The 20,383-nt window shown below is 42.1% G+C and overlaps 1 protein-coding gene across 3 annotated transcripts in view; it reads left to right on the forward strand.

Moving 5' to 3' along the window:
• MICU3 (mitochondrial calcium uptake family member 3) overlaps positions 1–20,383 on the forward strand; it is a 258,476-nt gene that overhangs the window by 56,257 nt on the left and 181,836 nt on the right. For all 3 annotated transcript variants that reach the window (XM_075347080.1, XM_075347078.1, XM_075347079.1), the window contains exons 2-3: positions 10,499–10,652; positions 17,100–17,131. In XM_075347080.1, the coding sequence (XP_075203195.1) occupies positions 10,499–10,652; positions 17,100–17,131 (186 nt within the window). The remainder of the gene's footprint in view (positions 1–10,498; positions 10,653–17,099; positions 17,132–20,383) is intronic.

Here is a 20,383-nt window from a genome sequence, read left to right on the forward strand (position 1 = left end):
ATTGACCGACATACACAGAAATAGAAAGAATAGCCGACATCACTAGAAATAAAAACACCAAACGGACACGGACTATAGGTATATGCATACGTGTTTACTAACGTGTGTGCACATACCCATAGACTTTCATTGTGTCCACGTGTGCGTGCTCCGTGCAGATAACGGACATGCATCCGTGCCAAACGCAAACACATACGGATCACGGACACGCACACACGGACATAATGAAATAACGGACGTGTGACCACAATCATAGATTAACATTGGTGCACGTTTGGCCGAGTCTCCGGTATATACGGAAACGGACCAAACACGCACGTGTATCACGGACGTGTGAAGGGGGCCTTAGACAGTGTTTTGTTTGGCAAATATTTGTCAAAATCGTTGCCTAAAAAAAAGCAGCATGTCACTTCTTCATTGCGTTTTGTGAACATTTTCCACCCATTGAAATGAATGAGTTGTGTCAAACCACAACCAAAATGTTTGGCTGTGCGTTTCCTTTGCATTTTGGTTGAATTTTGGATCCGTTCTTGTCAACAAAACTGCAGGTCATCAATTTTTCTCCATTTCTCTCTCTCCCTCTTTCCTCTTCATACTTACCGATCACTGGTGCGGCTGCCATACTGCTCCCAGTAGCCTCTTCTGCTTCTGAAAGTGTCGGCCGCTCATTAGGCTCATCTCGTATTCACTGCTTCTCCCGCCCACCAGTGCCTATGATTGGTTGCAGTCAGACGCGAGACACACCCCAATGCTGAGTGACAGCTGCCAGTCAAAGCCGCCAGTGGGCGGGTCTATATCGTACAGTACAATAAATAATTAAAAAAACGGCGTGCGGTCCCCTCAATTTTGATACCCAGCCAAGATAAAACCTTACAGCTGGGGCTGGTATTCTCAGGCTTGGGAGACCAATGTTGTTGGGAGCCCCACAGCCTAAAAATATCAGCCAGCAGTCACCCGGAAATGCCGCATCCATTAGATGTGAAAGTCCCGGGACTTTACCCGGCTCATCCCGATTGCCCTGGTGCAGTGGCAATTGTGGTAATAAGGAGTTAACGGCAGCCCATAGCTGCTACTAGCTCCTAGATTAGTCATGGCAGGTGTCTATAAGACACCCTCCATCACTAATCTGTAAATGAAAGTAAATAAATACGAACACCCAAAATATCCTTCATTTGAAATAAAAGACAAAAAAAACACCCTCTTTCACCACTTTATTAACCCCCAAACACCCCTCCAGGTCCGACATAATCCACACGAGGTCCCACGACTTCCAGCACTGCTACATCTGACACTCCCAGCGAACGACCATAGAGCATGACTGCTCGCTGTGAACTCCACGCAGCAACTGAGGTGATTTGCGCTATCAGCGGTGACATCACTCAGGTTAGTCGCTGCCACAGCTGGAGTCCTCCAACTGTGACAACAAATTACCCGATTGACTGAAGAGAGCCACGTATTCTGCGGTGCTGTCACTCAGGTGATTTCCAGTCACAGCTGGAGTCCTTCACCTGTGACTGCAAATCGGGCCGTGAAACAGACAGAGCCGCGTGATGAGAATGAACTCAGGTGAACCTCTGACGTCACAAGTGCGGGACCCGCACTACTGTCTTTGTCGCGGCACTGACGTGAGAAGTTCACACAAGTTCATGACAGCACACAGAGACATAACCGTGCAATGACAATGAATTCGGGTGAAGCTCTGAAGTCACAGCTGCGGGCCCCGCACTACTGCCTGTGTCACGGCACTGACATCAGAGGTTTACCTGAGTTCATTCTTATCGCACGTTTCTGTCTTTGTCTGCTGTCGGCGGCCAGTCATGCTCTGTGGTTCTGCTGTGACAGGACAGGGATGTAGCAGAGCTGAATCGCTGTGGGACCGCACTGCCAAAAACACATGTAAAACACATGCGTTTTGGATGCATTTTTTTTTTCTTTATTCAAACGTAGTGTTTACAGTTGTCAAAGTCTGCCAGAGAGTGCTTTTTTTTTTTTGTCAAATCAAGAACGCAGCGGACAAACCCTACATTTTTTAAATGGGTTCCTTAAAGGGATTATGGCAGGACCCATGCAAACCCATTTAATTCCAGGGGAGGGCAAGATTGCACAGTATGGCTCCGCTATAATTTGGAATTGGGAACAATTGATTGATCAGATGCAGGGGTTCAGACTGGGTTCACCCTGCGTTTTTGCCCAGTGTTGAGTATGAACACCGAGAATTTCCTGACATACACACTTAATGTGCCCGTAGGATTTTATTATCCTAATGGAGGCTAAAAAAATGGTCACCTTTTTACCGCTGTATGTAAGTATACCCCAAATAATTAAGTGTAACATTTCATACTTTTGATCCTTTAAAAAGAAAAAGAAAGGACTTTGAATTTGCTGCATGTTATCCATGCATTGCGGTCTTCCGAGATATAGAGGTGACTTTTCTAAGCTTTTTGGTGTTCCTTCATAGTAAAGCAGGGTTTATTGGGCTGGATGATTGCTTGCTGCCTGGTAGTACTTTATACTTCTGGCTCTTCATTGTTGTACAATTTTTACTAAATTGTGTAGATGTCGGTTGAGTCATTGTAAATTATTATTTTTTTCTTTCTCTTGAAAACAGAAGTGGAAAAAACAAATAAAAGATGTAAATGAGCAATACGTTGCTGATGTAACTGGAGCTCTGTTTAGTATTAACATTAGAACACTTTTGATGAACCTTTGCTCATGCATTAAAAAATTCATTATTTTCTAATTTTACTGCCACTTTTTTGTAGTGACTGGCAGAATCAGACACTGATGACACAGGTTAACAATATGCCACCAGTGTCTATCCTGACACAGCTTTTTTGAAACTTAAAGAAACCCTCCCTTCAAAATGTTTATCTTAATATATTGTAGTCATATTATATAGCACTGTGTACCTACTGTTGCTCATTTTGCCTTTCTACCCAGTTAATTCTTCTCTTTTCAATTAGGTCTATGATATCATGTGATTAAAAAGTGACTAGCTGAATCCTTTTAAGCTTTAAGTAGAAACAGGAAGTTTTTTTTCCCTGCATGAGTCATCACTGCAAAAGTGCCTGGTGGAAGGGAGGATCAGCTGGGTCAGCAGGTGACCAATGTTTGTCAGTGAGGGAGAGCAGATGGTCAGCTTATTCTCATCCAGATTCTGGACCAGAGAAAAGTCGCAGCATGCTGCGATTGCCAGCGAGAGACGTGTAACTCGCACCCATACAAGTCTATAGGCGCGAGCGAAACATCGGACTGCACTCAGATGGTATCCGAGTGCAGTGGGATATATGCACAGGCTGATAATGGAGGAGATTGCAAGATTAATCCCACCCTCTCCTCCGCAGCTGTGATCCAATCGTAGGATCGGATCACAGTTGCATGACACTCGGCTCACGCTGGCAGCACAGCAGGGCCGAGGGTCATTAGCATATCACATGCGATGCACTTTCAACAATTGGTATCTCAAAAATTGTACCGATCAAGGTTTACTTAGTACTGTTTTTAATTTTTTAGTCAGTCTGGTGGATACAATTTATCTTCTAGTATTAATATTTTCTTTCTACAACTCCACCCTTTGGATTCACTTTGAGCTTTGGCAAAAACAAAAAAGCATCAAACTCTGAGCCTGCCCTGTGTGAACCTGCCCTTACAGCTTCCATTATCCAGAGGAGACTTCCTTCTATAAGGAGTGTGTGGATGGCGGATTTAGAGAGATAGTCATCTGCCGTTGGACACTGGCTGTAAATATCTTTCCATTGTTGAACGTGTCTGGGTTCCTCTCTGGCAACAAACATCTTCTGTGCTGTTCTTTGCGCTTGGCTTAAAAAGAAGCATGGACGGTAGTTCAAAGATCCTCTAATTGCTGCCTTTCATTCAATAGCTTCAAAATCAATTAGATTACAAAACAAACTAAGCGATATATTTGTGATGTGACTAGAGCGCGGATGACAGGGCGTCTGTTTGCTTAATTCTTAGACTGGACAGGTCTGCTCGGAGTGCTACCAAGAGTTCATCTACTTGGTCTGCCGAGAAGAAATTACACTTCTTCAAGATTTTCTTTGTTTTATTTAATTGAAGCCTAATTATTATATAACATCCCGATTCAGGTCTCACCAACATTGCGTTTTTTTTCCTTGCAAATTGCCCAGCCATTGACTTCACTAAAAAAACCTCATGAAAAAAAGTACCAAATCCGGATGTGTTTTTTTCTGCCAGAAGGTGCAGATTTGATGCAGAAAATTCCTGCACCAAATCTCCAGCCTGTGCACATAGCCTGAGGGCCATAATACACATTAAAGTCTATTGGTGGGATCGACTAAAGCGGGCTTTACACGCTACGATATCGTTAATTATTTATCGTCGGGGTCACGTTGTTTGTGACGTACATCTGGCGTCATTAACGATATTGCAGTGTGTGACACTTATGAGCGACCTTAAACAATCGCAAAAGCGGTCAAAATCGTTTGCCGCTGAGAGGTCGTCCTGAATTAAAAAATCGTTCTCTGATTATTAGCGATGTTGTTCCTCGTTCCTGCAGCAGCACACATCACTGTGTGTGACACCGCAGGAGCGACGAACATCTCCTTACCTGCCTCCACCAGCAATGCGGAAGGAAGAAGGTGGGCGAGATGTTACGCCTGCTCATCTCCGACTTTCCGCTTCTATTGGACGCCCGCCATGTGACGTCGCTATGATGCCGCACGACCCGCCCCCTTAGAAAGGAGGCGGTTCGCCGGCCAGAGCGACGTCGCAGGGAAGGTAAGTCTGTGTGACGGGGTTAAGCGAGGCTGTGCGGCACGGGCAGCAATTTGTCCGTATCGCACAACCGACGTGGGGGGGGTACGATCGCAGCGTGTAAAGCCCGCTTAACAGTCTGACGTGTGGGGCCTCCCAATTCTCCCCTGAATGATAATGTCAGAGAGAAAAGGTTTGGGTATGTTTGATTTTAACACCCGACCCTTTTGATACCCAGGCAGTAGACCATTTCCATGGTGGTTGGCAATGGTTTTCTCCTCGCTCGCCTTACAACACATGAAGAACGTTCAACCAAGTTGGTCATTCATGTCTATGGTTGAGTCAGAAGAGAACGTTGACTGTCGATAACTAATGTGTAATCAGAAAATGACCTGTTGTTTAAATCAGGGTTACATATATTTTGAAAAAACTTTGGGTAATTGTAATATCAACAAAATTAGCAATCTTTCAGTTGTCACACTGGTCCCTGGTGTCATTGTAAATTCATACTCCTTTCAGAAAGAGTGTTCAGTATACTCTTATCAGCAGAGGCAGGCAGGGTTACAATGACACAGCTGATAACATAAGATCAATCATTACATTTGCCTCTTCTCCTACTCTTTTTATCAGAAAATTACTTATTCTTTAAATCGGGTTTTTGTATTTTTACAGTATTTTTTAAAAAAATGTTTTGTTTTTTTCAATTGACAATCAAAAAACAAAATTAGGAATCTCGCAATTTTCACACTGGTCCTTGTGGCATTTTTAAACCCATATTTACTGTTCTTTCAGGAAGGGTTTTCAATAGGTTCCTTATCAGCAGAGGCAGGATTACAATAACAGGTAACATCTCTATTAACAGCTGATAACATAGGATCTACCAATCACAATATTTGATGTTTCGTCTGACCATGTTCTCCCTCCCTTCATAATGACCTTTGCACTCTCTCTTTAGCTCCGTCATTATAGATAGATAGAATGAGAATTTGTTTATTGCTGCTAATGTACATGTGCATTTTTTAAAACAGCAGGAAGATAGTCTAAAAAAACCTAGGGATCTGTGTGAAAATTGTATTTTTTTTGTATTGTTTTACGGTTTATTTTGTATTGTGTAAAAAAACTTCATAAAACATGTTGTTGTTAAAAAAAAAGTAATATTTTTAATTTTTAATACAGTGTGAAATGAAAATAAAACAATGACAAAAGGATTTAAAAATACATTTAAAGAGATTCTGTCACCAGGTTTTTAACACCTAATCTGAAAGCAGCAAAACATAGGGGCATAGATCCTCATTCCAGCGGTGTCACTTACTAAGCTGCTTAGTTTTGATAACATCACTGCTGCTAGGTAGTCCAGGATATTCATGAGATCTGTATAACTGTTATATCTGCAGCAGAAAAAACATTGATTTTATCAAAATGACAGGAAACAGCTCAGTAAGTGACACATCGCTGGACTCAGGGTCTCTGTCTCTACATTATGCTACTCTCAGGTGGGGGAGCAAAAAGCCAGTGGCAGATTCCCTTTAATCCAAAAACCTGATTTAAACGCTAAGTCCTTTTGTGACCAGACATTTCCTTTGATGTCACATGTATGGAGTCCTTGAGGCTATGCTCACATCACCCTTTTAGGATTTGCTCCAAAATATGTCCAGGCATGGGTGATAAATGCAGCAGGGGAGCCCGTCTCTCTATTATACTTTTCCTCTGATTGTTCCACTCCTGCTTTTGGCTTCGAATTCTGAGGTAAAAAGTGTGCACGTGGCCTTAGAAATACTGAGGTAAAAAGTTCACTAAAATACTCCACGGGTGCACGTGGCCTTAGAAATACTGAGGTAAAAAGTTCACTAAAATACTCCACGGGTGCACGTGGCCTTAGAAATACTGAGGTAAAAAGTTCACTAAAATACTCCACGGGTGCACGTGGCCTTAGAAATACTGAGGTAAAAAGTTCACTAAATACTCCACGTGTGCACGTGGCCTTAGAAATACTGAGGTAAAAAGTTCACTAAATACTCCACGTGTGCACGTGGCCTTAGAGCAGTTTTTAGTCTCTGAATAGAAACCTGTTTTTTTTTCTATTCTAGAGTTGTTGAAAACAATCTGAATCGATCACCGTTTTGGATGCTCGACTGCAATCCTGGTTTGCACACGTATTGTACAACTTTTTAAAACTCATTTAAATACTATGATTTTAGTTTTATAGATTTATAATAAACTCAGGTCTCTCCATCTTCAAGAGCAGCACGCATGCAGAGTCAGGGTCTGGTCATATTGGGTTTTTCAATCCTGGAGAGGAGAAGCTGGGATAATTCCGCGCTGTCACCAAAAAGGAGGAAAAATGTTGATTCAATAAAGAAAAGTATTTTATTTCATAGGTCTACGCGTTTCAGGGATCGAGTGCCCTTCTTCAGGACCAAAAATGAAAAATCAACAATTTGCTATATTATAGTGTTGATTTTTTTCCTTTTTGGTCCTGAAGAAGGGGACTCGATCCCTGAAACGCGTAGACCCATGAAATAATATACTTTTTATTTAATGAATCAACATTTTTCTCCTTTTTTGGCAACAGCGCAGAATTAAACCCACTTCTCCTCTCCAGCACTGAAGATCTCTCCACATGGGGCTGCAGAAGCCGCCATTATCTGAATGCCTGCTTAGAGGTTGTGACTTTCACAACCCTATAAGGGGAGTTTAATCTCTTGCACACTGCACTTTTAATATGGGGTAAGACCCAATTTTGCTCTTTTATCTCAGCTTTCACATTGGATTTTTGGAGTGGAAACGGAGCAGAGTTTTGAGGAGGATTTGAAAGAGTTTCCGCTACCAAGACTCAGCATGAAGCATGAACACACTCTAAGCATACATACGCTGAATGTTTTTTGAGTTTTTCTACCTCCGTATTTATAAGCCAAAATCAGGAATGAAACAATCAGAGGGAAAATATAAGGCCAGAGTCACACTTGCAAGTGACTCGTGCGAGTCTCGCATCGCATCACTCGGCACGGTCTGCCACTCTCCAGACACGACAGGGTCTGCTGCATAGAAATACATGCAGCTGACCTGCTCATGTCCGGAGAGCTTCACACCATGGCGGGTGATGCGATGCGAGTTACTCGCAAGTGTGACTCTAGCCTAACAGAAACATGGGCACCGCTGCTGCATTTATCACCCACACCTGGTTTTGACTTACAAATACTGAGGTAAAAACCTCACCTAATACTCACCGTGGGCACATGGACTTAAGGTATGTGCACACAATGTATTTTTTTTCATGCAAATTACTGAAAGAGGGCAACAAAAAGTGAACATAAAGCAGAGCAATGTCTCATGACCTGCTGGGCACTTTCTGTTTTTGTCATTTTTTTTAACCCCTTCAGGCTTTGAAAGTTGTGAACTTGCTAAAAGAAATGACCTGACTATTCTTGTTGTGGCTTTTTGGGAAGACGCCAGTATTTTATTTAAAGAGTATAAAAATAATACGCCAACAGTGATAAAGCCACCGCAAAAAAATGTCTAAAAATGGCAGAAAAAACTCTTTTGGAAAAAGCCCTCAGTGTTTTTAATGAAGCTTTTTTTGTCATTTCTCTTGTGGCATTTTTTTTTATCGTATATGAAAAAAATTACCGATTTTCACCAGTTTTTTGTCCATGTGTCAGTTTTTACCTCAGTGTTTCATCAATGATTTTCTTATATGCCAAGCAAAGTAAAGCTTCTCCTACCCATTACAATGTTAAAAACGGACAGTGCTCGAATTGTCCCCAATTGGCATTCCTGATTTTCACTGACCCATATACTTGTATTGGGGATTTTATTCGGAGACTCAAGTACAAAATGGACACCTCTCTTTTCTTTTTTTTTTTTTTTTGCGTACAAAACATGGACATGTGAATAGCACCATAGACTATAATAAAGACAGAATGAATGATGCCTTAGGCCCTGTGCGCACTAGAGAAAAGATTTTTCTCAAGAAATTTCTTGAATCTGAAAGATTAACGCACCTGCGTTAAAAAAACGCACCAATAATGCACCAAAAAATGCATGTGTTTTTACCGCGTTTTTGTGCGTTTTTTTTGCAGGTTGGTCCCTGCGTTTTTTAATGCTTTAACAGCAATATATATTATAGATAGATACATAATCGATAGATAATCGATAGACAGATAAATAGATAATGGATAGATAGATAGATAATAGCTAGATGGATAGACAGATAATGGATAGATGAATAGATTGATGGATCGTTAGATAATCAATAGATGGATAGACAGGTAAATAGATTGATAAATAGATCGATAATGGATAGATAGAGGGATATATGAATAGATAGATAATGGAGAGATAGATAGATGGATAGACAGATAGATAAATAGAAAAATAGATGATAGAGGGATAGAGAATAGCGGGATAGATAGAGAGATAGATAATAGAGGGATACATATTACAGCTTTATTTTTTATGTTTGTGTTCCCCGCCCCCCCCCCCCCAACATTATTTCTCAAACAGCAGTGACCCCGAGGGACGTTAGATCTCAGTTCTCACAGGGTCACTGCCGGTCAATGATGCTGGAGAGGTCCTGTGAGGACACGCTGCAGTTCTCGCGAGTGGTAATGTGTTCACATTACCGACCGTGAGAAATGACCTGTTGTGACCCCTGCAGTTTCATTCACAGAGCTGCATTGAGCACTCGCTCACAGACGCCGCTGGATCAGTGTGGATATGCCGGAGCTGTGTGTTTGGGGGATTAATAAAGTGCTGAAAGAGGGGGCTTTTTTGTTATTTTATTTACAATAAAGGATTCTTCGGTGTGTGTGTTTATTTACTTTACTTACAGGTTAATCATGGAGGGTGTCTCATAGACGTCTGCCATGATTAACCTAGGACTTAGTGGCTGCTATGGGCTGCCATTAACTCCTTATTACCCCGATTACCACCGCCACCCCCAGCCTGAGTATACCGGGCCGCCGCTGTGTGTTTACCTTGGCTGGACGGTAAAAATATGTCGGAGCCCAAGTTATTTTTTTTTCGTTTTTTATTTTTAATATGTACGTTTGATTTCTATGTGCATTATATATGTCTGTGTGTGAGTGTGATATGTGTGTTTTTACTGTCTGCTCAGCTTCCTCTTCCTGTCATAATGACATCACTTCCTTGCAAAACGCAGGGCAGTGATGAACATTATGTCCCGAAAAACGCGAAATAACACGGGAATAACGCAGCTACCTGCAGAAAAGAAGTGACATGCTCATTCTTTTTCTCAAGAAATTCTGCAGATAGAATTTTCTTGAGAAAAAAACGCAGTGTGCGCACAGCTATTTTTTTTTCCATAGGTTTTGCTGGGGAATGTCTGCAGAAAGGTTACAACCATTTTCTCAAGAAATTTCTGCAGCAAAAACGTAAAAAAAAGCAGGTAAAAACGCAGTGTGTGCACAGGGCCTTATCCTATCGCTACAGTTGAAATTTATCATTTGCTGTGCGCTGATTTTCTGCTATGAAACAACCACATATTTTTGGATTTTTTGAAAAGTGAAAAATTAGATGGAGTTAATTAGGAACAGGCGGGGCCATCATCCCTCTCCGATATATTTATTAAGACAAATCTGTCCCGGTTCATAGCAGGTGTAAAGTTCAGTTCCTGGAGCAAAAACATGGACACCTCGCAATAACTCTGGTGCATCTTACTTCAGTACAATAGAGTAGAAAATGAAATGTCCTCCTAAGTGTTTGTATACGCAAGTAACGTAAAAACCTCTTATTCTCCCTACAGAGCCCAGCAGAGAAAACGGATTTTGAGGATCTGGACATGTTTGCCAGCTCCCGTGAGCAGAGGTTTCGTGTATTTGCATCTCTAGAATTTGAAGGACAACTCTACATGACGCCAAGGGATTTCTTGGAATCTGTCACTACTGATGAACCGAGAAGTAAGTGCTACTTATTAGTGATCTAATCCAGTAGATTATTAATCTAACCCCTATTGTAAATAGTCAGAGGCAGATTTCAGTATACAGACTATAAAACTGTTGAGACTTTAGTGAGAATCACATAATAGTTTATTATTGTGTCATTGGTGGGGATACAACACCCATGGACACACCATGCGCATGTACTCTAGGATCTCACTCAGCACCATGTGTGCAGTCAGTAGTGTCTTGTACTGCTCCACAACTCATTTTAAGAAATGAGGTAGAGTTGTGTCAGTACTTCAGTACCAGACACAGGTGCATAGACAAAAGAGAATATATTTTGACGTGCCTTACTGGAGCAGCAGGTGCAGGGAGAAATGTAAGTTCTAGTCTCCCTGCAGCCACTTGCTTACAGGCATTGAGGAGGTGCAGGGGGTGATTACAGTTACTATAGTGTTAGCGCTGGCTTTAATCACTCTCTATCACTTTGATTGACAGACTGCTCTGCACACACATAGTGCACATGGATGCTGCCAAGCAGGTTGATAATCAAAGTATAGGCTGTCAAGCAAGACTTCATTTTCTCCCTTTAGCCGCTGCTCCAGTAAAGCAGGCAGGTATGATTTTAATTCTCTTTACCTTCAGATTTACCCAATATTTGCAGGTTTCTGAGCATGATGTATTCACTTTAAAAAACGAATACTAAGCTCACTTAGGGCACAGATTGCAATCCCTGATAAGCTGCCATCTCCTAGACCAAGTCTTGTATACAGTATTAAGCCAAGCCATGAAAAATAAAGTGCAAAACAAAAAAAATAGCTAGCCATAAATGCTGTATGGCAGATATATTCCTTTCCACATTTGGCTGCATTTGCCTCTAACAGCAGCCATCAAAGCGAGCTCCAATCGCTACTGGTAACTCTTTAAATGTCACAGTCTTTTCACTGATTGTGGCATTCAGGTAATCCAGCCTAGGCGCCCAGTAACCCTGCCTCGACATGATGATGGGGTACCAATCGGTTACCATGGCAGCCAGGACATCATTGCTGTCACTTTAATACTCCTGTAATGCCGTGCTGCAGAGGCGTGATAACATGGAAAGAGAGCTGACTAGTCTGGGGAAACCGCACCCCTTCAACTAGTCAAGGCCTTAATTAGCATAGGAACAGCGCACTTTAGAAATGCTTTTTTAAATATTGATTTTAGTAAATAATATTATACAGGGCGGGTAAGGCCGGGAATTTGGCCATACAGATATGACTGCTGCTTGGTTGGAGGGCATGGGGGACCTGATATATTCCCTTTTAAATAATAAAAAATGATCACAACGTAGTATCTACTCCAAAAATTAAAAACTACAGCTTGACCTGCTTCCATTGATGGAGCTGTAAAGACATCTGCATCCAAGGAAAAAAAAAGTTTTCTTTTTTTATTCCAGAGTTGAGTATTTTTTAAAAGCCATTATGATAGTGAAAAGAACTACCGTATTTTTCGCTTTATAAGACGCACCTGATTATAAGATGCACCCCCAAATTTGGTGAAGGAATAGAGATTTTTTTAATAAATGGGGTCTGTCTTATAATGCCAGTGTCCGTCTAACAAATCATATAGGGTATATGTCCCTCATAGCCCCCCCATCCTAAAATTAGCCCCCTTAATCTGGATATGGCCACCTTATATTGAATATAGCCTCCTTGTGCTGGCACACGTCCCCCAGTGATGCTACATGTCCCCTATTGCTGGCACACGACCCCTATGGCTGGCACACGTCTTCTATGGCTGGCACACGGTCCCCTGTGGCTGGCACACGGCCCCCAGTGATGCCACATGTCCTTTATTGATGGCACACGTCCCCTATGGCTGGCACACGTCCTCTATGGCTAGCACACGGCCCCTATGGCTGGCACACGGCCCCCAGTGATGCCACATGTCCCCTATGGCTGGCACACGTCCTCTATGGCTGGCACACGGCCCCCTGTGGCTGGCACATGGCCCCCTGTGGCTTGCACACGGCCCCCTGTGGCTGGCACACAGCCCCCAGTGATGCCACATGTCCCCTATTGCTGGCACACGTCCTCCATGGCTGGCACATGGCCCCTATGGCTGGCACACGGCCCCCTGTGGCTGGCACACGGCCCCCTGTGGCTGGCACATGGCCCACTGTGGCTGGCACACGGCCCCCTCTTGCTGCACATGGCCCCCTGTGGATGGCACACATCACCCTGTGTTAGATATTGCCCCCATGCTGCTGCTTATAGTAAAATAAACTCTTTCCTTACCTTCTCCAGTACTGTCCTCCCTCGTGTCTCCCTCCGTGCGGTTGAGCTCCGGCCTCCTGCACTTCCTGGTTCTCGGTGCCGGTCATGTGATTGGCACAGCAGAGTGACATCTCTGCGTGCATGATCAAAGCAGCAGGAGGGAGACACCGCGAGACACGCTGGAGGAGGTAAGTAAAGAGTTTTTTATTTTACTATGGACAGCAGCATGGGGGCCATATCTAACACAGAAGGGCATGTGCGATCAAAGGGGAGCACAGGCACATATAATATGCGCCGCTCCCCCAGCCCGTCACTGGGTTGCGGTTTCAGCACCATGGTGATGGACAGCGGCTGTGCATATTATATGAGCGGGAGCAGGAGATCTAACGCTGCAGCCTTCACCAGCTCACCAGCCTCTACCAGCCTCCCTCAGCCTCCAGCACCGCTCTAGAGCAGCCCCCACCTCCCCTGGACCCTGCAGTATATAATCCGTATATTCGGATTATAAGACGCACCCCCTACTTTCCTCCAAAATTTGGGGGAGCAAAAGTGCGTCTTATAAAGAGAAAAATACGGTATATTTATCTGGTATCACCGAAATTGTACTGTCCAGGAGAATCGTGTTACTCACTCAGTGTTGCCGCACAATTCATTCCATTAGAATGAAACCCAATTACTAATGGCGGAATGCCGTTTTTCTTATCTCACTTGGGATTTTTCTCAGTTTTCTATTGACTACACACGTTGTCATAATTGTTGGTACCTCTCGTTTAATGAAAAAAAAACCCCACAGTGTTCATAGAAATAACTTGACTCTAACAAAAATAATAATAAATAAAAAAATCTATGAAAATGAATAAATGAAAGTCAGACATTGCTGCTTTTCTGCTTCCTCAGGAATTTTTAAAAAATAAAACTCATGAAATCGGCCTGGACAGAAATGATGTTTCCCTTAACTTAATATTTTTTTGCACAACCTTTTGAGGCAATCACTGCAATCAAACAATTCCTGTAATTGTCAATAAGACTTCTGCACCTCTCCACAGGTATTTTGGCCACTCCTCAAGAGCAAACTGCTTGAATTGTATCCTGTTTGAAGGTTGCCTTTTCCAGATGACATGTTTCAGCTCTTTCCAAAAATGCTCAATAGGATTTAGGTCAGAGCTCATAGGCCACTTTAGAATAGGCCAATGTTTTCCTCTTAGCCATTCTTGGGTGTTTGTAGTTGTGTGTTTTGGGTCATTATTCTGTTGCAAGACCCATGACCTGCGACAAAGACCAAGATTTCTATCACTGGGCAGCACATTTCTCTCTAGATTCTTTTTGAAAGTCTTGAGATTTCATTGTACCCTGCACAGATTCAAGACACCCTGTGCCAAATGCAGCAAAGCAGCCCCAGAACATAACTGAGCCTCCTCCATGTTTCACAGTAGGGACAGTGTTCTTTTCTTGACATACTTAATTTTTCCGTCTCTGAACATAGAGCTAATGTGCCTTGTCACATTTTTGTCTCATCTGTCTATAGGACATTCTCCCAGAGGCTTTATGGCTTGTCCAGCTAGGTTTTTTTATGATTTTTTTTTTCAACAATGGTGTCCTCCTTGGTGGTCTCCCATGAAGTCCACTTTGGCTCAAACAACGGCGGATGGTGCAATCTGACACTTATGTTCCTTGAGCTTGAAGTTCACCTGTAATCTCTTTAGACGTTTTTCTGTGCTCTTCTGTTATCGTTCGTATTAGCTGTCACTTTGATTTGTCATCAACTATCCCCTTGCAGCCAAGTACAGGGAGGTTGCCTACATTCCCATAGATCTAAATTTCTGAATAATACGTGCAACTGTAGTCACAGGAACATCAAGCTGCTTGGAGATGGTCTTATAACCTTTAACATGCTTGTCTATAATTTTCTTTCAAATCCCCTGAGACAACTCTTTCCTTTGCTTCCGTGTTGAGTGTGGTACACAGCATGTCACCAAAGAGCACAGTGAGTATCTATAGCCCTATATACAGGCCCACTGACTGATTACAAGATTTTAGACACCTGTGATGCTAATTAGTGGACATATCTTGATTTAACATGTCCCTTTTGTCACATTATATTCAGGGGTACCATCATTTCTGTCCAGGCCTATTTCATGAGTTTTATTTTTAAAAAAAATTCTGTGGAAGCATGGTTGAAAAACAATGTCTGACTTTCATTTGTTCATTTTCATAGATTTTTTTTATTTATTATTATTTTTATTTGATTCAAGTTATTTCTATGACCATTTTGGGTTTTTCTTTCATTAAACGAGGGGTACCAACAATTTTGACCATGTGTGTACATGAGACACTCGGCTCACACTCGAAGCAGAGCCGAGAGTGAGAAGCATATCGCATCGGATGCCATACGCTAATGTGACTCCATCCTTCTGCTTTTCCAAAGATACACAGCATAAAAACTACAAAAGTTGCAAAATTTGTGAATTTACAACTAGTTTTCAGGGAAATAATTCTTTAGTCAGCTCCCCTATTCTTCTTTTTGAAATATTTTTATACTTTGACACTTATGAAATTATCTTGTTAGGTGTACAGTGGTGACAAAACATTTTGCTTTTTTTAGTGTGATTACTTCTGTCTGATTGTTGTGATGCCATTTTCCAGGTAATTTTAGTAAACCGGAAAAAAATGGTTGTCAGCTCTAAGAATGAAAGTTGTGTCATTGTTTTATCCCTTTATGTGTTAGTTTTCCCCAATTGCTGGGCCAAATTATTTGCATATTTTGTCATTGGTGGTCTAATTTTGCCTGTGTTTTTTGAAAGACCTTTTCTTAACAATCCTATCAAGGCTGCGGTTATCCTGGTTGCTTGTGCACCTTTTTCTACCACATTTTTTCCTTCCACTCAACTTTCCATTAATATGCTTGGATACAGCACTCTGTGAACAGCCAACATCTTTAGCAATGACATTTTGTGGCTTACCCTCCTTGTGGAGTGTGTCAGTGACTGCCTTCTGGACATCTGTCAATTCAGCAGTCTTCCCCATGATTGTGTAGCCTACTGAACCATATTAAGGGACCATTTTAAATGCTTAGGAAGCCTTTGCAGGTGTTTTGTTATAATTATTCTAATTGTCTGAGAGAACCTTTGGGTTGTCATTGGCTGTAAGCCAGAATAATCAACATTACCAGAAATAAACACTTGAAATAGATCACTCTTTTTGTAATGACTCTATATAATATGTCTTTCCCTTTTTGTTTTGAATTACTGAAATAAATTAACTTTTTGATGATATTTTAATTTATTGAGATGCACTAGTTAGTATATTCAACAGCATTTTGGTTAAAATTAAGGTCCTACATGATAACTTCATGATGATTAAACTGTGGAGAAAAGAAGCGCAATAGGGTCTTACCCAAGTAGCATTGGGGAAGAAGGAAATAAGGTACTACTCACCTATAGGGGTTGTGACAGTCACAACTCCTATAACAGCATATATGTAGATAATTCCAAAGTCACGGCAGCGGTCCCTCGGTTTGGCAGATAACAGAGAGTAGTAGGATGAGGGTTTCCAGGCCGCGCCAATGACAACCAACTTTAAGCTGTTAGATTAATGTTGCTTTTATTCCAATTACAGGTCTACGCGTTTCGGAAGGCACCCCTTCCTTCTTCAGGACCAGATAGCAAGAAAACATCAAATCTCTTGATTTGATGTTTTCTTGCCATCTGGTCCTGAAGAAGGAAGGGGTGCCTTCCGAAACGCGTAGACCTGTAATTGGAATAAAAGCAACATTAATCTAACAGCTTAAAGTTGGTTGTCATTGGCGCGGCCTGGAAACCCTCATCCTACTACTCTCTGTTATATGATAACTTCATGCACAGTCAATTCATCACCAGGAAAATGGCATCACAACAACATTTGGTTCAACAAAAGTTTTTTGAAATTTGTTCTTGTTTAACAGCATTTCTAGCACCAACTTTATTGTCTAAATACCCCTTAAAAGGGCCTTTTGGCTGGCATTATGTCTCTGAGCAAATTAGATTTATACTATTACAGTCCCTATAATAACACTTATATGCTCAACATACAGTATCTATCATTTTCAATAACTATGACTGCATTTTTGAGCCAAAAGTTATTTAGTAAGTCCCTATTTGGCAGTATCATGTATAACCAAGTATTGCACTATTAGTGAGATTTTTTAAATGTTATTTTATCACTTTTTTAGACATTAAGAAGTGGAAGTCTCTGTCAAGACAAGTAAGTTTTTATATAATTGCATCTATATATCTATCAATCACTTATCTGTCTGTCTTTTTGTGTATACGTGTATATCATAGTCTCATGCTCTCTCTCTCTTCTCTCTCTCTCTCTATATCTATATCTATATCTATATCTATATATATATATATATATATATATATATATATATATATATATATATATATATATACTCACACACACAGTACAGACCAAAAGTTTGGACGCACCTCATTCAAAGATTTCTTTTTTATTTTCATGACTCTGAAAATTGTAGATTCACATTGAAGGCATCAAAACTATGAATTAACACATGTGGAATGAAATACTTAACGAAAAAGTGTGACACAACTGAAAATATGTCTTATATTCTAGGTTCTTCAAAGTAGCCACCTTTTGCTTTGATTACTGCTTTGCACACTCTTGGCATTCTCTTGATGAGCTTCAAGAGGTAGTCACCGGAAATGGTCTTCAAAAAGTCTTGAAGGAGTTCCCAGCGATGCTTAGCACTTGTTGGCCCTTTTGCCTTCACTCTGCGGTCCAGCTCACCCCAAACCATCTCGATTGGGTTCAGTTCTGGTGGTTGTGGAGGCCAGGTCATCTGGCGTAGCACCCCATCACTCTCCTACTTAGTCAAATAGCCCTTACACAGCCTGGAGATGTGTTTGGGATCATTGTCCTGTTGAAAAATAAATGAACTGAACCATGCTGCTCCAGTATGCCTTCAATTTTGAATAAATCCCCAACAGTGTCACCAGCCAAGCACCCCCACCCCATCACACCTCCTCCTCCATGCTTCACGGTGGGATCCAGGCTTGTAGAGTCAATCCGTTCACCTTTTCTGCGTCGCACAAAGACACGGTGGCTGCATCCAAAGATCTCAAATTTGGACTCATCAGACCAAAGCACAGATTTCCACTGGTCTAATGTCCATTCCTTGTGTTCTTTACCCCATACAAGTCTCTTCTGCTTGTTGCCTGTCCTTAGCAGTGGTTTCCTAGAAGTTATTTTACCATGAAGGCCTGCTGCACAAAGTCTCCTCTTAACTGTTGTTCTAGAGATGTGTCTGCTGCTAGAACTCTGTGTGGCATTGACCTGGTCTCTAATCTGAACTGCTGTTAACATGCGATTTCTGAGGCTGGTGACTCGGATAAACTTATCCTCCGCAGCAGAGGTGACTCTTGGTCTTCCTTTCCTGGAGCGGTCCTCATGTGAGCCAGTTTCTTTGTAGCGTTTGATGGTTTTTGCCACTGCACTTGGGGACACTTTCAAAGTTTTCTCAATTTTTTGGACTGACTGACCTTCATTTCTTAAAGTAATGATGGCCACTCGTTTTTCTTTACTTACCTGCTTTTTTCTTGCCATAATACAAATTCTAACAGTCTATTCAGTAGGACTATCACCTGTGTATCAACCAGACTTCTGCACACATAACACAACTGATGGTCCTAACCCCATTTATAAGGCAAGCAATCCCACTTATTAAACCTGACAAGGCACACCTGTGAAGTGAAAACCATTTCCGGTAACTACCTCTTAAAGCTCATAAAGAGAATGCCAAGAGTGTGCAAAGCAGTAATCAAAGCATAAGGTGGCTACTTTGAAGAACCTAGAATATAAGACATATTTTCAGTTGTTTCACACTCTTTTGTTAAGTATTTGATTCCACATGTGTTAACCCCGCGCTTTACAGTTACTCTCCAAAAAACCTACCTCCATTAAAGTGAATGGAGCTGCAAGCTACAGGTTATTAATAGCAACCACTCACAGCTGCTATAGGAAAAAATAAATTGTTAGTATAAGAAGCTTATGTGTGAGGTAATAAGATGTCGGTGGAGAGACGGATAGAGAAAGACAGAAAGAGAGAGAGAGAGAGACAGAGGGAGACAGGGAAAGAGACAGACAGACAGATACAAACAAACAGACAGAGAAAGAGACAGACAGACAGAGAGGCAGACAAAGAAAGGGACATACAGATGGAAAGAGACCGGGAAAGAGAGAGACAGGAAAAGAGAGAGACAGGGAAATAGACAAGGAAAGAGACAAAAACAGGAAAAGAGACAAGGAAAGAAACAGGGAAAGAGGCAGAGACAGACTGGGAAAGGGACAGACTGGGAAAGGGACAGACTGGGAAAGGGACAGACTGGGAAAGGGACAGACGGGGAAAGGGACAGACGGGGAAAGGGACAGACGGGGAAAGGGACAGACGGGGAAAGGGACAGACGGGGAAAGGGACAGACGGGGAAAGGGACAGACGGGGAAAGGGACAGACGGGGAAAGGGACAGACGGGGAAAGGGACAGACGGGGAAAGGGACAGACGGGGAAAGGGACAGACGGGGAAAGGGACAGACGGGGAAAGGGACAGACGGGGAAAGGGACAGACGGGGAAAGGGACAGACGGGGAAAGGGACAGACGGGGAAAGGGACAGACGGGGAAAGGGACAGACGGGGAAAGGGACAGACGGGGAAAGGCACAGACGGGGAAAGGCACAGACGGGGAAAGGCACAGACGGGGAAAGGCACAGACAGGGGAAAGGGACTGACGGGGAAAGGGACTGACGGGGAAAGGGACTGACGGGGAAAGGGACTGACAGTCAGACACAGAGATTGAGCGAGACAGACAAACACAGAGATAGAAAGAGACAGACAGAGATAGAGAAAGAGAGACAGTCTGATACAGAGACAGAGATAGACACAAACAGACAGACAGACATGGATAGAGACAGAGACACACATGGATAGAGACTGACACCCAGACAGACAGAGACAGATGGGGAAAGAGACAGAGACAAACACAGAGACAGACAGACAGACGGAGACAGACAGACAGAGACTGGGAAAGAGACAGAGAGACAATTACTATCACGGGCAACAACCAGGTACTACAGCTAATGTAGATATGTATATATAATATATATAAAATCTGTCTGCATGTCTGAATGTATTTATCCCTTTGATTACCCGGCTTTCCTGTTTTGTTACAAATTTTGCTGCAAAATTGTATCAGCGTTAGTTATCCTTGCTTTCAGATTTTTATCCCTTTAGGCTTAATGCTTTTTAATGGAAGTGGCACATTTCTGAGATGTAATAAATGTAAGAAATAAGACTAATAATCCTTATGTAATTTCTTCAATCACCAAACAGGAGATTGGTGAATAATTCAGCACTAGCTATTTTTATTTGTGTGCAGAGCATTGGCTCTAATGAATAATACATATATATCTGATAATACTAAAATGTCACCGCAGACA

This window comes from Anomaloglossus baeobatrachus, chromosome 1 (assembly GCF_048569485.1).
Source record: "Anomaloglossus baeobatrachus isolate aAnoBae1 chromosome 1, aAnoBae1.hap1, whole genome shotgun sequence".
NCBI lineage: Eukaryota > Metazoa > Chordata > Amphibia > Anura > Aromobatidae > Anomaloglossus > Anomaloglossus baeobatrachus.